General features: G+C 48.3%; 1 protein-coding gene across 1 annotated transcript in view; it reads left to right on the top strand.

Moving 5' to 3' along the window:
* The first annotated feature begins 1,129 nt into the window (after positions 1-1,129).
* The window catches only part of Adam19 (ADAM metallopeptidase domain 19), an 87,516-nt gene continuing 72,927 nt past the window's right edge, over positions 1,130-15,718 (top strand). Inside the window, exons 1-3 of the mRNA XM_060363808.1 lie at positions 1,130-1,371; positions 5,242-5,327; positions 9,672-9,742. Coding sequence (XP_060219791.1) covers positions 1,275-1,371; positions 5,242-5,327; positions 9,672-9,742 — 254 coding nt within the window. The 5' untranslated portion in view covers positions 1,130-1,274. The remainder of the gene's footprint in view (positions 1,372-5,241; positions 5,328-9,671; positions 9,743-15,718) is intronic.

Raw genomic sequence — 15,718 nt, 5'->3', positions numbered from 1 at the left:
TGCGGACTGGAATTGAAACCCTGACATTAGCCGTGCGACTTCGGGTAACGGACTTAACTTTTTGCAGGTCTGGTGCCCTCCCGGGAGAGAAGATGACAGAGATAATGCTCATACAGACCCCTTCCAGATGGTCAGGCTAATGATCATTGTTATTCTACACGTTGTCTCGAAGCGCAGTCCAGACTGGCCTCAAAAGCACCATGTAGCAAAGAATAACCTTGAACTTTTGAACCTCGTGCTTCCACCCGCTGAATGCTGGGATTAGAGTGGTGCACCTCGCTACTGGAATTACAAGGTGCTGGGAATGGAACGGAGGGCTTCGTGAGTCGAGGACTAGTCACCAGCTGAGATCTATCTCCAGTCTGCAGCGGGATTCATTACAAGATCATGTATCAGGGGTCCTAACACCTGGGGAATGTCAATAAAAGGAAGTCCTAGGTGTTTGCTACTGTAATTGTCTTAGCGACATTCAATTATTCACAGTTTCCATCTTCCATTCCATCCCAAACCCTAAACCCATCCCAACTCCTGCTCCCTCCTGCCGCCCTCCCCCCGCCCCCATACAGCCCAGGGCTTCCCTCCTCTGTAACTATGTCGAGGCTGTTAGGCCTGGCATTCCGTTTCTGCTCTTCTGGAATACAGTCCTGTCCTCTTGGGATGCTGGATCCTCAACCACCCCTCCTCCCGCCCCTCCCCCCTAGTAAGAAGGACTGGACTAAAGGCCCAGATTGGAGTACTGATAAGAAAACAACTCCTTTTAGCACTTATTTCTTTGCCTTGGAATTAACTCTTTCAGAGCCTGACTCCAAGAGTGGCCAACCCTGGGAGGCAGCGCTGGAAGGTGTTGGTCGGAGTCGCCCAAAGCTCTTAGCACAAAGCGGGACAGAGTAAACTAGCAACAGAAGTGGGTCTGAATTAACCCTTTCAATCCCAACCCTGTAATCTCCCCAGGCCTCAAGTGTGGTAGATTACTCCAGAAATGAGGATCATCCCTTCCCCTGGATTCCCTTCACCTGAGTCAGTGGTGATCCCAGGGGTCTTAGCTTGCTCCTCCTACAGCTGTCCGGTCCCTCCACCCTCACCCCTCCGCGTGGCGCCTCCCCTCCTCCATCTCCAGGCTGAGCCCTGAGGGGCTGGGGGCGGAGCGTCTGGGCTGTAGGCTGGGTGGCTTTTAGGCCAGCGGTTGCTTGAAAACCTCCGCCGCCGCCGTTAGGCCGGGGGCAGGCGATGGCAGGGGACGTGTGACTGCGGACAGTGAGAGGGCCACCGCTATCATGCCCGGGCGCGCGGGCGCCGCCCGGTTCTGCTTGCTGGCTCTCGCTCTGCAGCTACGCTGGCCGCTGGCGGCGTGCGAGCCGGGATGGACCACAAGTAAGTGGCAGCGCGCAGCAGAGTCGTGGGGTGGCTGTGTGTGTTGGGGGGTGGCCCCGGGGGTCTGGGAGTCGCTCTTGCAGGCCTGGAGCTCTATGACCTCTATCCCTGCGCGCTCTGCCACTCCCCGGGGCGTGAGTACCTCCACCCTCAAGCCTAAGAGCCCAGGCTTTGTTCTCATCCTGTGAGCCCAGCCGTGGACCTGGTGCTCGCACTGAGCAGTCAAAGCAGTGGATCCTCTCGCTGCTTGCCTTCCTTTCTCCATCTCTTTCCAGTTTTCCTCCTTTGAGCTTCTCTTTCCGCTGCCCTCCCGGTCTTTGCTCTGTTTTCTCACGCTTGCTCATCTCCGCTATTTTGCGCCCGCTGCTCTAGCAACCTCAGAGCATCCCCAGAGGAGCACTCCAAGCATCCTATGCACAATCGATGGGGGTGCCACTCCCTGGATCTTGCCGGGGAGGGGGGAGTGTGAGGGCATGCCAGTGGGGTAGAAAACTCAAATGCCTCCAAGAGATTAAGGTAGGGTGGTTTACTGGGTGTCTCTGGCTGTACACTTAGCATCCCTGCGTTGGCAGCGACCCCACTGAAAGACGATAAAAGGACGACGCGCACCCATTATTATGAAGATAGTAAGTTGAAGTTTACTACCGAGAAAATTGATATGTATAGGTACACCCCACACTGAAGACCTCCTGACACTGGAAACAGGGGCTCTCTTTCCATCTCGCTCAATGCCTGCCTCCTTTTGGCCCCAGTTTCCCCATCTGCGAAGAAAATGGGATGGGCTCTCTGCAGTTCCAGTTTGGACACTGGATAATGTCTGTTTCTCACAACTCTTTTTCCCAGACACCACTCCCTCCTGGGCCGCATCCTTCAGAGGCTCTCATAGGATTTTGCGGAAGGGACGGTCCCGGAGGGGCAATGCCTGGCTTCTGTCATGTTGATCCGCCAGAGCTTTAGCTTTAGCTCTGCAGCGGCTGGAGGGCTGGGCTGACTCCAGAGGGGTGCTTGCTGTACCAACTGTCAGCGTTTTCAAATCAAGCCCTGAGTACGGGGCTGGGCAGGCTGTAAACCTCCACCCTTTCGAGAACCTGATCTGAAGGTCCTCCCCACCCTGTGCTCCAGCCAGCAGGTGAAGTCTTTTTTCAAAGCTCTTGTACCAAAAGGGAAACTGAGGCACACGGGACTTCACAGAGGAAGAAGGTGGTTCTTTCTTTTGTTGGGGCTTGGGGTTTCTTGAAGAAGAGGGAGCCAGGTCCTGTTCAAGTCTGATTTTTCCAGCCTAACATGCACACAGAAGAAAGGCAAGGAAAGCACGTTTCACTGGATCCTGGGACCCCTGAGACACTCAGTGAGGCAGAGTTGCTGTAGACCTGGAAGGAAATAAAAATCTACGAGTAGTGAAATGACCTTTGATCCCCAAATGAGCTGTTGCTATTAATATTTTGCTCCCCCCATTCCCGTCTTCTATGACTATATCCTGATGAATTTTGGAAACATACCACACACAACACATTCTAAAGGTACTTCCCAAACCATCACGTCTTCCAAAACTATGATTTCAATGACTATAAGTTCTACCAAGAGACCACAGAAATATATACTTTCCTCAGAGTCAATTCCTGGCTCTCACATAAATGAGACAAAGATTTTTTTCTTCAGTTAGGAGGTGGCAGAAGCAGCTGCTAAAGCTGGTTAAAAAGCCTTAGCAGAACCCTGGCCGATGGAGGGGATTGGTGCGGCGAAGTCCCTTGGCTGAGACAGAGAACTCACATAATTGTTGGTGATCTCTCCACTCTCCTGAGGTTGCTTGAAGCTTTGTCCGTCACAGGTCTAAAGTTAATGTTAAACTTCACGGAACAGAAGCCTTCCCCCACAGGCAAATAAGAAAGCCAGAGATACCATTGAAACCATCCCTTTGTTTCAGCTCCAGGTCTGACGCTGAAAAGATGATCCCACGTGCCTCTTGATTTTCCCCCCAAAGTTGTGAGCAACCCTTCTCAGGCTGCACTGGGTTCTTAAGCTTGTTTGAGTTTGTTTAGACTTGAGATTGCTTGCAGAACTGCTCCGGATCCTGAGACCTTTAGCCATTGTCTTAGACACCAGACAGACCCTTTTGTTTAACAGTCCAGGTTTATCAGCCCTTACAGCAGGGACCATGGCTGACTTGTTCTCTTTTGAATGTTAAGCAGCTAGCATAGTATCATAGGGTGAAGAGCTCGGACTGTATTGGGTAAATATGGCAATGCATCTCTCTCTTCTGATTTCTACCAGTGTAAGTGAAAACAATGAGATTTTTTTTTTAAAGAATACTTTTGAGTGCAAATAGTAGCCATTTAAAAAGAAGTTTAGCCAATAGTAATCCAACCACTCCAGCTACCTATAACTTTCTTCTTGGAGACAGGATGCTATGTAGCCCTGGGCTGTCTTCACACTCACTATATAGCCAAGATGGCCTCGGAATGCCTAGTCTTGCTGGAATTACTGATATGGGCCTCAATGTCCAGCACAGCCATCTTTTGTATCACTAATTCGAATACTGTGGTTGGGTTAGAAGGAACAGAACATTGGAGTCCTCTGAGACATCCCTGGGATTCTTTGGATGTACCCTATTTCAGAGACTGACTTTGCTTAGGAACCAGGAAGTTCTCAAATGTTGCGATCTCCCATTCTTGAACATGGCTGTGCTGTGGTTTCCAGCTTCTTTTCTTGGGAACTCAGTGCCTACCTCCAAGGGTAGTGAGGAAAAGGGAAACTGGAGGTGAGAAGGTTGGAGACTAGGAAGTGAAATACAGTGCAGACTCTCCAGTGAGAAGGTCAAGCAAAGGCTAAAGACTTGCAAGCTAATGCTGATGGTTTGCTGGTTAGTGTGAGTGTGTGTGTGTGTGGGGGGGGTTGGGGAATGGTCAACTTCACCTTTATTCTTAACCTGTGGCTCTGTAAGACCTCTCAGGGAGGTGAGTGTTATCTTCAAAGAGAAAAATTAAAGTTCAGTGGTGACAAACATGAGTCCAGCCTTCTGATTATAGCCAGGATCTCGGTACTTCATCCCTGTCCACGATGCTATCCAAGTCAGAGCCACCTTTGTCTCCCACCAGGGCTCCTGTGCACCTCCAGCCCTGCCCACCCTGCTGCTTCTGCTCTGTTCCCGAACCCTTCCCCCATTCTCCATTCTCCACCCAGCAGGCAGAGTCATTTTTCAAAACAAAACAAAACTCATACAGATCATATTGCTCTTGCATTTTCTTCAAGACACCCAGAACCTTCCGAGTCTAGTCATAATGAAATCCAGACCATCTTCCTGCCGTTGCGTTCTTGCACTCATGGGCGTCTAACACTTAGCACATTTCTTACCAACATCCCCTGATTTACTAGACTATTTACCCTTCCTTGCTTAGCACCTTTACCCATGTCCGCCGACTTCCTAGACTATTTCCTTTTCCTACTTGTTCTTTAGTGAGGCCAAGCCCATTTCTGCATATGGCACTCTATGCTTTTCCTGCAGATTTTTGCACAACCGTCTTCCTCTGGTGCCTTAGGTTTAAAACAGGCACCCTGCTAAGTGTCTTTTTATCCTGTGGCCTGATCTTATTTTTCTCCAGGGCAGTTAAGCGCCACCTGAGAATGTCTGTTCATTTCCTGTCTCTTGCCAGGGACACAGACCTTGTTTGCCTTGTCTTTATCACTTTGTCACCAAGGCACAGTAGAGCTCAGCAGGTCTTCTGACACCTCTGTTGGAACACTTTCCAGGCAGCAATGGTGGCCTCAGAAGCCTGAGGCAGCACTTCAGCTTCCAAGCAACACCCCTTCTCTTGAGTGCCTCGGGGTGTGGAGGTCTGGGATTCTTATGATTATTCCATCTTCTGTTGGCAGGAGGCAGTGAAGAAGAAGACCCCCAGCTACAGCATGAACTCATAATACCTCAGTGGCGGACTTCAGAAAGCCCTGAGAGGGGAAAGGTAAGATGCTTAAGCTCCTCCATTGGAGAAGCAAGAGTTCCCTTCCTGAGGCCTGGGGCTCCCAAGTGTCCCCACTGGTCCCCACTTCTGCTTCTGGCCCTAACCTCTTAATGTGCCAAACTTGGGATATTTTAGTGGGGACTTTCCTTCACTATATGACCAACTCATAGAGCATTCCCAAGTCCTTCTAGTTGAGGAAACGAAAACTCTCAGTATTAATACCGACACAAATTGGGGCTGGAGAGATGGCTCAGCAGTTAAGAGCCCTTGGTGTTCTTGAAGAGGACTGGGGTTCAGTTCCAAGCACCCACATGGTGGCTCACAACCATATGTAAATCCAGTTCTAGGAGATACCCGGCAGGCAAAATACTCATGTACACAAAAAACAATAAATCTTTAAAAAATATTAACACAGATTGAGTGCAAATGTGATTTTTGTCACAGATCTTGACTGGAACTTTTGTTTTGATTATGTTTCTGTCTTTTTGATTCCTAAAGGCAGGATCTCCTGTAGCCCTAGGTTGGCCTCTAACTCGCTGTATAGCTGAATGACGTCAAACTCCTGTCTCCATCACTGGGATCTAGGATTACAGGCATATACCAGGGCGCCATTAGGTGTCATGCCCCGTTCTCTTCTGAGACATTCTTTGGTTGTACCTTAGGCTGACCTGTAGTTTCTCTACCTTCCTGCCTCTGCTTCTCAAATGCCGAGATTACAGCGTGTGCCACTTCACCCGGTTGATTTTTGTTTTTAAGCAAGAGGCAAGATAGGGAGCTAGGATTAGGTTATATATCTCAAAATAGCCTACTGGTCCCTTGGGCCAGAACACTAGCCGAATGCACAGGTGTTACCAAGACAGTTGGGACATGGCGGAGAACGGTTTTCTCTTCCATAGAGAGAACCCATATTCGGGGTGTCCTTGATTCTCATTCTGAGTTAGGGATGATAGAAAGGGAAAGGGAAATAGGATTGTTGCGTGACGGCAACCTGCTCTATGACCTTCTGCTTTACTTTTGCTTCCTCATTTATAAAATCGGTTTTAGCGGGAATAAAGAGGAACAGAGTTGTGCTGACTTTCTTTTTTGTCAGGGTCGTGCTACATGTCCTGCTCTGGCCTCTAACTTGAGACCCCTCCTCCCCTTTGCCTTCCTAGTGCTGGGATTGCAGAGATATGCTACCATGCCCACTTTGAAGGACTGGTTTCTATGATCTCTTAAGAGCCAAATGGCCTGTGATTTATTGGGCAACAGATAGGAGCAAGATTAATGCAGGGAAAAGAAGGGTCAGGAAAGACTTCAGACAATTGTGGCCTTGGAATCTGGAAAGATAAACAGATGAGAAACGCCCAGAATTCCTTAAGTTACTGTGGAGTCATACAGACATGGCCCTCAGCTTGGAAGCTTGGGCTTAGTGAGGGAACTTACAGAGAAATTACAGGACATCTTACCCTAAAAGCAAAGACAAAAAAAAAAAGCATGAACTCATTTCATCCTAAACTTGGAAAGGCTGAAAATAGCTTTAGGAAAAGTTAGACAAATTAATGGATGGCCATTCTCAGGCAGGTCTTGGATATTTCATCCACCACCATTAGTGCAGAAGAATGGATGGATACTTTTTATAGAGGCTCCTTTGTTCCTTCCAGATGTTGGACGCTGGGCATCCTCAGGAAGGACCTGAGAAACAAAGTAGAGGACAAGATCCTGTCTTTGTTCTTAGCCATTGTCTGCCCAGAACGTGGCTTATTGTATTCTGTAGACATTGTCAGCCCAGTGCCTGGCACCATAAATATTTGTTGAATGAGAGACAGAGAGAGAGAGAAGAGATGATTGTATGTTACTTGCATTGACTAATTTGTTGGTTTGTTAGGCATTACTGAACTCTAATAGAGATTATGGACAGTGCATATATACAGGACAAGCTTGTCAGATGGTATGTAGCTGGAGATCTGTTTAATTTTCCTTTAGACAGAAAGGTCCTTCTTTGTTTGGGTCCTTCTTTCAAGAAAGTGCGAACAGTCGGCCACCTTCCCATGCTTCCCAGGAGGTGTAATGTTATCTCTTTCTCAGGCAGTGTTGGAGTTCCAGGAGGCAAGCCGTCTGTCGTAGAGCTGGACACAGAAGCTTCATAGAGCTGTGAAATGCAGTTTCATTGTTTTGCTTGAACTGTTCCCTGGAAACAGGGACCATCCGATTTTGAACCTCCAGAAACAGAAGTATTTTTGGATTACCTACATAAAAATAAAGTTTAGTTCTCATGTGGCAGGTTGTGCCTCCGTAGGGGGCACAGGGTATCACTTGCACCGTGCCAACATTCTTTTTGTGTTTGGGATGTCACATGGGTGCCTGCCTCTTGGGTAAGGACTTGCTGGAGTTCTGTTGCCATGCCCTCAGATGGCCACTGGGACCGTGTGTCCTTGATTCTCAATGTGACTGGGCAGGGCTGTCACTCCAGATGTCCCCAGGGCAAACCCACAAATGGGCAACAGTGAGCACCGGCCATGTGCTCAATCAGTGCTTTAGAATCTGGGAAATGAGTGTCTTAGTGAAAGTGCATGGTCACCCCATCTGTCTCCCTGCTGCCTGGGTTTCAAATGTCCGCTCTTAAGATGAGGCAACAGGATTAATTAGGCAATGCACAAGGTACTTGATTGGAATGTTCAGATCTCATCAGAGGCCTTTGTGGTCTGAGAGTCTGAAGCCTAGGTCCTACTTGGAAACTGGAGGAGCAGGAATTAAGAAGGGAATGTAATTGGGCTGGGGGTTCTCACACACACATGCATGCAGTATACACATACATGGTAAAAGATTTAAAAAAATGGAAGTAGTGAGTATTGTTGGTTCATTTTAGACAGTCTTTTTTATTTTAATTTTTTTGGCTTTTCAAGACATGGGTTTCTTTGTGTAGCTTTGGCTGTCCTGGACTCAGCTTCAGACAATCTTTTTTTTTCTTTAGTCATTTTTTTTTTTCTGAGACAGGGTTTCTCTGTGTAGCCCTGGCTGTCCTGGACTCACTTTTTAGACCAGGCTGGCCTCAAACTCACAGAGATCTGCCAGCTTCCGCCTCCTGAGTGCTGGGATTACAGGGGTGTGCCACCATGCCCGGCCCTTGAGAGTCACTTTGTGGGTGCTGGGAATAGAATCTGGGTCTTCTAGAGAAGAGCAGCCAGTGCTCTTAACCACCGAGCCATCTCTTCAGTCCCTCAGACAATCTTATATTGCTGTGTTAGTTTAAAGATTTAAAACTCTTAGTCCAAGCTGGGCGGTAGGGGTACATGCCTTTGATCCTAGAACTCTGAGTTTGAGGCCAGCTTGGTCTACAAAGTGAGTCTACAAAGTGAGTCTAGGACAGCCAAAGCTACACAAAGAAACCCTGTCTTGAAAGATCAACAAAACAAAATAAGAAAAACTCTTGGTCTATATTGTCAAATTATTTTTCAGACAGTTGGTTTCAGTTCAAATTCTCAGTCCTAGATTCCGAAGGTGCCCACTTCACAGCATTGTAATTTACTGTTTTAGATGATCTTCATGACTTTTGATTTTGTTTAGGATATCCTATTTCTTAATGTTGTTTTCTTCCTTCTCTTTTTCTTTCTTTCTTTCTTTCATGGGGAGAGGAGAGAGTTTACCCATGACGTTCAGCACATCCTCATGCCTGTTGGCCATTCCCATGTCTTAGGTGATCTGTGCTGGGTACATGGTGTGTTGGGCCATTGGCAAATTGTTAATGTGTGAAACACACCTGATCCTGGACTTATAAAACCCTAATTTGTAGTGCTTTTTGTTGTTGCCCCTGAGGTGATTAGGGTTTCCAAATTGAAGGCCAAATAAAATAAAACAAAATATAAAAGAACTCAGCCTTCTTTTCGAAGATGATAGCCACTTTAAGAGAGAGTGAGAGCTGCCTTTGAACTAGGCACCATTTACATTCATTTACATTCATTTTCTCATCTGGTCCCTAAGGCTCCTTGAAGGTTGGTTATTACCAGCCCACGTCAGGAAAGAGGAAACATGGTTGTAGGGAGGCTTGGTAACACAACCACAGCACCCCAATCCGAGGTCTGACTCTCCAAGGAATTTACTCCCGGTTGGGAGTGAATTCACAAGGCTGTACGCACCTGTTCAGCCTTGGGCCTCAGCTTGAGTTTCTCTCCTTTGCTTCTTGGGAGAAAGCAGATGGAGAAGAGTCACGTTGTTTTGAGGCTGAGGTCACTTCAAGGCTAATGACCTTTCCTCACTGGCTTCCGGAGGATCCCTGGGCTGGCGTTGTGTCAGGTCCACTGTGGAGCCCTGGGAGCCTGAGTCCCTGCTTCCAGGAACTGACATCCTTTTCATTGTTGTTTTTAGCATCCACTCACAGCGGAGCTCAGGGTCACGGCTGAAGGGCGAGAGCTGATCCTGGACCTGGAGAAGAATGAGTAAGTGGACTTCTCCCTTCTTTTGTCTGACACAGAACAGTTAACTCACTAACTCAGTGCCAGTATGATGCAGGTGTCACAGTTGGAAAGAAAGTGGCATGGCCCTTGTGCTCACTCACCATCCTTGGTCCCTTTGTGGGACGTCTTGTCAAGATAGAGCTTTTCCTTGGTCTCTTGGCTGCTGGGAGATGGCCAGGATGTTTCACATCCTGCTTGGATTTCCTTAGACTGTATTTCCGGTGCTTCGTGGAGTTCACTGCTGGCGTGTGTGTGTGTGTGTGTGTGTGTGTGTGTGTGTGTGTGTGTGGTGTGTGAGTGTGAGGGCGGGAAGGGACTGGAAGCAGCTGCAGTCCCAGCTCCAGCCCAGTGTATGGCAGGAAGTGAAGGCGATTAGAGGGAGACAGGGAAAAGTAGCAGGCTGGGCAGGGATCTGGCACCTTTGACCCTGATTCTTTCATCTACCCAAGATTCTGCTGAGAAGTGTGTTGCTTGAAGCCTCCTGCCTTCCATGGGTCCAGCTTTTCCCTAACCTCATTCAGGCTGGGCGGTGGCCTAGTTCAGAAAAAATCTGCACATTGATCTGCCTTCCGGCATAACTGTCTCGATTCATGGATGAAGGGATGAATAGAAAACACTGCCTGATGGTGTCCATCGATTGATTTGCCCATTCTGCCTTCAGCCCCACTCCACCTGGCTTCCCAGAGCTCTTCCTGCTTGGCCAGGGACTCTGAAAGCTTTTATAATTTCCCCACCAGTGGTCCCACTTTCATCGTCCACGTCCACGTTGTAGATAAGGATGCTTGGTTTGGAGAGCTGCCCGTGTGCTCTTGGCAGCCTCCGAAACACCCTGGAAGCTGATGAGTAATGAAAGCCTCCCTGCCAAGAAAGGGCTAGAGCAAGGCCTTCCACATCCCAAAGGGTGGGAATGGCTGCTTGGCTTGGGTCTAAAGGGAGAAGAAGGGTTTATTCCAAATTTGGGCTCTTTGGACCCTTGCAGAGAAGGATCCCCAGTGCGGTGAAATAGGAACATACCCACTTGTAGAGGGACAGGGTGTTTTGTGACACTATTCTTGGAGAGAGAAGAACAAACATCTGCTTACCAATGACAGACCAAAGCAAGGTGGTCCAACTTAGTGGACCAGTAATTTTTATTGGGGTTACTTACAGTAAGGGGGGCAAGGGTTACCTAGAGGCACGGAAGTGATACAAAAGACAGCAATATCACCAAGGCCCACCCATCTTGGGTAACAGCTCATGAAAATTGGAAGCCTGGAGTTCTCTGTATGGCTTGCAGGGAGCTCAGGCGGTCTGAGTCTGGTCCAGGTGGCTGGGCTGGGCTGAACTTCTGGGAGGGCGGTAGTCCTTACTGCTTATATACTGTTGAGGGGGGAGGGACCTAGTGATTCTGGTCATTTTCAGGAACTTCCTTGAAGCCTTGAGTTGCCTAATTCCCGAGTTTAACGAGCGTCCAGCAGAAGCTGTGACTTAAAGAGCTGGGGTTGATCGTGGAGGAAATTACTACATAACACAGAGCTCTGTCCCCCTCTTCCTTCTGCCTCTGGGACACTGGCTTTCAGCACACCAAAAAGATGAGTGTCACTGCCAGGTTGACTCCTTTCCCCCAGAGCAAAACCAGCCTTTTGCTGGTTTGCTGGAGTGTCTCTTTCCTTTTATAGTCTCCGGGCTAGGCCTACCCGGCTGGCTACCTATAGTGGGATGTGCCTCCTTGCCAGGGCTTCTCTCCTACAAGGCCCAGGCAGGGGTGGTTTGTGCTTGGCCTCTCTTAAGGATCTGCTTTGGTGCCTCGCTGGCTCTGCTGAGTAGCTGATTCAGTGCTCCTGATTGCCACCTGCATGAACCTCCTACCCTTAATCTCCCTCCAGTCAGCTGAACTGATGATACTGTCAGGAGCAAATCCTTAGCTGGATGAGCCAAGCAGGGACCCTTGGGTCCTTGTCCTTTTTCTTCTGTGTTGGAACTTCTGCAGAAATCACAAGAAGTTAGAATAGGAAGAGTTATTAGGGTGGTTCTCAATCTGTGGGTCGATACCTCTTTGGGGGTTGCCTGACCCTTTTATGCCTAAGACCATCAAAAAGCACAGTTATTTACTTTACAATTCATAACAGTAGTATGATTACATTTACAAAGTAGTAATAAAATAATTTTATGGTTGGGGGTCACCACAAAATGAGGTGCTTTAGAGACTACTGAATGCTGCAGCCTCCTGTCCAAGTCTAGAAATTTCAACTCAGAAAGAGAGAGGCATTTGCCTAAGTCACCTAGCAAGTATATGAGGAGGGAAAACAGAAATCGGTTGTATTCTTGACTTGGATCTGGAGTTGTAACACGTGACCCAGGCAAGCTGTTGAAATCTAAGAGGAGATTAGTAATGGCTGCCTCATGGGGTGGTTGTGAGGCATGGATGGAGTGGCCAAAGCATATAATGTGAGCACAAGAAGTTGTAAGGTACGGTGAGTTATTTTTTAATTAATTAATTAATTAACCAACTAATTAAATAATTTTTGAGACAGGGTTTCTCTGTGTAGCCCTGGCTGGCCTGGAACTCGATTTGTAGACCAGGCTGGCCTTGAGCTCACAAAGATCTGCCTGCCTCTGCTTCCCGAGTGCTGGAATTAAAGGCATGAACAACCACCTCCTAAAATTTGTATGTGTGTGTGTGAGCACATGTGAGCAAGCAGAGGTCAAGGGGCAGCCTTAGCTCTCATCCCTCAGGAATGCTGCCTACCTTATTCTGAAACAAACTCATTTGGCTAGTCTGGCTGGTTAAAGAGCCCCAGATGCCTGTCTGTCCTTCCTCATCCCTGAGATTACAAGTACCTGGCTTTTTTACTTAGGTTCTAGGATTGAACCCTGGAAGGCATGGATTTCCTGAGCAGGCCCTGCTGTGAGTTTTAATACTCCTGAAGTGCTTGGGGTTTCTTACGGGTGCAGTCTCTTGTTTGCGCCTGGCCTGCCACTCCCAGTGAGGCCTGTGGGTCTAGATATGGCTCCTGGCCTCCCTGAGTCCACCAGAGGGGCTGGAGACTTGACCAGAATGGAAACAGCAGAGCCAAGCACCATGATCTCACCAGGTGTCCCTGGGGAAGGACTTCCTGCTATTTTCATCCAAACCGGGCTTTTTGTTTTTGCGCACGTGTTAGAGCTGAATCCACTCCAACCGCACACAACTTCCTGGTGTGTTTAAACTCCCACCCCCCACCCCCCCAAGCCCTTTCATTCATAGTGCCAGCAAGCCCAGATTCAAAACAGCTCCGGGCTGAGGTTTTTGTTTTTTGTTTTTTGTTTTTCTTCCAAGTTTTCAGGTTGTTGCACTAACATTTCTTTCTTCCAGTGGTAGCTAAGAAATCTAGGCCTTGTGCTCAGACGCTTCCCAAGCCCTGTCCCTGCCCTATTTTGGTAGAGTCTTCCGCTTGCTGCCCACCTGTTTTCACCTGTGATGTTCTGTGCATTGGTGTAGGGACTTGGGTGATGGACTGTGGGAAAAAGAGTTCTGCCAGTGCGGAGCTCTTGTTGCGGTGAGAGGGAAAACAATTAAGTGAACAGTTGGTGTACAGTGTATCAGATAATAAGGACTGTATACAGGAAGCAAAACACTGGGCTCAGGAAGAGCAGGGGGAGGGAGCTCCTGTTGATGAACAGTGGTCAGGAATGACCTTGGGGAATTTGAGGGGAGACTTGAAGGGGTGAGGTGTGATGACAGCTGAGGGAGTGGTTGCCGGGGTGGGGGGGCAGTCAAGTTCAGAGGTCCTGTGGACTGTGAAAGATTCAGCATCCCTCTTCCACTTCTTTATGTCTGCCCAAACACTGAATCCTCTGGCCTCCCAGGAGCCATGAACGAGGCTTCTGGGACAAAGGTAAGGGGAAGGATATTGAAATTTGTTTTTCATCACTCTGAGGTGTCTGGCTTTTTCCCATCAAATCAAAGTCCTCAAGCTAAATCACAGCCCGAAATAGCAATGAGCGGGCCTTTAATGGAATTCACACATGGAGAGATCATCGCCAAGAATGGTGAGGACTGAGGAGCAGGGGGAGGGGCCAGGAGATGGGACGTGGCAGGCGGAGCTTCAGCAGAGTCAGCAGCCTGGGCAACATTTTCTCCACTTTGAAGCAGCTTAGGGTAAGCTAGTGCCAACCCTGTGTCTGGTCACAGCCTTCCGTTTTTGTTTTTGTTGTTGTTTTGTTTTTCTGTGGAGTGCTGGCAGAGAAAGAAATGACACCTGTGAAAAGATGAGCACGTGGCTTCACGTTGGGTCTTACACTGAGAAGCTGTCATCACCATTTAGCAGCTACATGTTCTCTTGAAGTCTCGGCCCGTTCTTCACCCAGGACTGTAATCACAGTCCTGCGTCACAGAACCACGAGGAGGCTGAGATGCTGCGGTGTGTGTCAAGGACCTAAACCCAGTGTCTCGCTCGTGTCACACACTCAGCAAAGGGCAGCTATTATTTCTTGCTCCAGTTTGCAAATTGCACAAGCGGGACATGTGCATTGTAAAACACATAGCAGTGCCAAGTAAACAGAGAGGTGAGGGTTTCTGACTCACAGGGAGCATTCACTGCTGACTGGTAGGGATTTTCTAGACCTTTCCTGTGCCTATGAGAACGTGGTGACTGTCACGTGCAGTCACAGGGAAGCTGATACAGACTTTTAGGGTAGCTGGGGAAGACAAAAAAAAAAAAGGAGATTCTAAAAAAATATTTCTTGTTGTTTTATGTGAGTGGGTGTTTTGTCTGCATGTATGTATGAGTACCGTGTGCATGCCTGGTACCCTCAGTGTTATCGGATCTCCTGGAATTGGAGTTACAGGTGGTTGTGAACTGCCGTGTGGGCGCTCCTGAGTTCTCTGGAAGAACCCAATGCTCTTAACCTCTGAGCCGTGTCTCCAGCCTCTAACTACTTACACTATACTGTTAAATTTTTTAATACACACCTGAATATCATGAAAACTGTCCTGCTGTGTCTCAGGAGAGTATTATGATGTTATTAACTGTAACATCTAACTTTCACACTCTGCACACTTTGGGAATGTTGCATCGTTGTCAGGAGACAGTCATCCGGTCTGGTGGACACAGCGCTGAGCTCAGAGAGATGACGTGGAGCTGATGGACACACCAGCCCACCCTCCTGAGCCTCGGCCTTTTCTTTGGCAAAATAAGGTTTTTGTTTGAGTTGGACTTCAAGAGTCTTCTTGTACTATCTATTGAAAGGACACTGTGTGAGTGGAAATGTGAAGTTCCTGCTTCAGGAGGTCCCCTGTCCCTCTCCCCCTCCCCCCAAACAGTGGGCAGGAGGATGATGAGAGGCCCTGGCTCAAACCATGTCCTTGAAGTTGGTCAGTTGTTAGCTTAGGTCTCACTGGTTCAGGCAGCAGAAAGAACAGGAGGGGAATTGCAGGGTGGAAATTACAGGTTGTTTCTCACAGCCTGTAATTTGGTGGCATATATCCATAATATTTTTTTCTCTGTGACTTACTCCCTGTTCTGAGGACTGCCATTAACCTAGGGGCTGTGTTCAACCTTATGTGTTGTACAATTACATGGACTTTCCTTGTGCCGAAGTTTGTCTCATAGGAGGCAGACTTCTCTAGGGAGCTGCGGGCCCTCGCTTTCTTCCCTCTGTGGTTCTCTGCTGACTTGTTCAACCTGATTCTAAGACCGAGCTTCTGAACCAACAGACAAACTTTTGAAGGGTCACCTTCAAAAACAAGGGAGGACTGGGGATGGCGTTCAGTTCAAGGACTTGCCTCGCAGGCTATAAACTGGCCATGGTGCTGCATCCCTGAAATCCCAGCATTCCAGAGGTGGAGGAGGGAGGGTCAGCAGTTCAATGTCATCCTCACCTACACTTTGAGTTTGAGGGCAACTGGAATATGAGACCCTCTCAAAAACAAACAAACAAACAAACAAATGAGAAACAGTGGACCTGTGGCCATGCTATTTTCTCCACTTATCCCTT

Source organism: Meriones unguiculatus, chromosome 11 (genome assembly GCF_030254825.1).
Source record: "Meriones unguiculatus strain TT.TT164.6M chromosome 11, Bangor_MerUng_6.1, whole genome shotgun sequence".
Classification (NCBI taxonomy): Eukaryota; Metazoa; Chordata; class Mammalia; order Rodentia; family Muridae; genus Meriones; species Meriones unguiculatus.
This window is presented reverse-complemented; position numbering and strand designations above follow the sequence as displayed.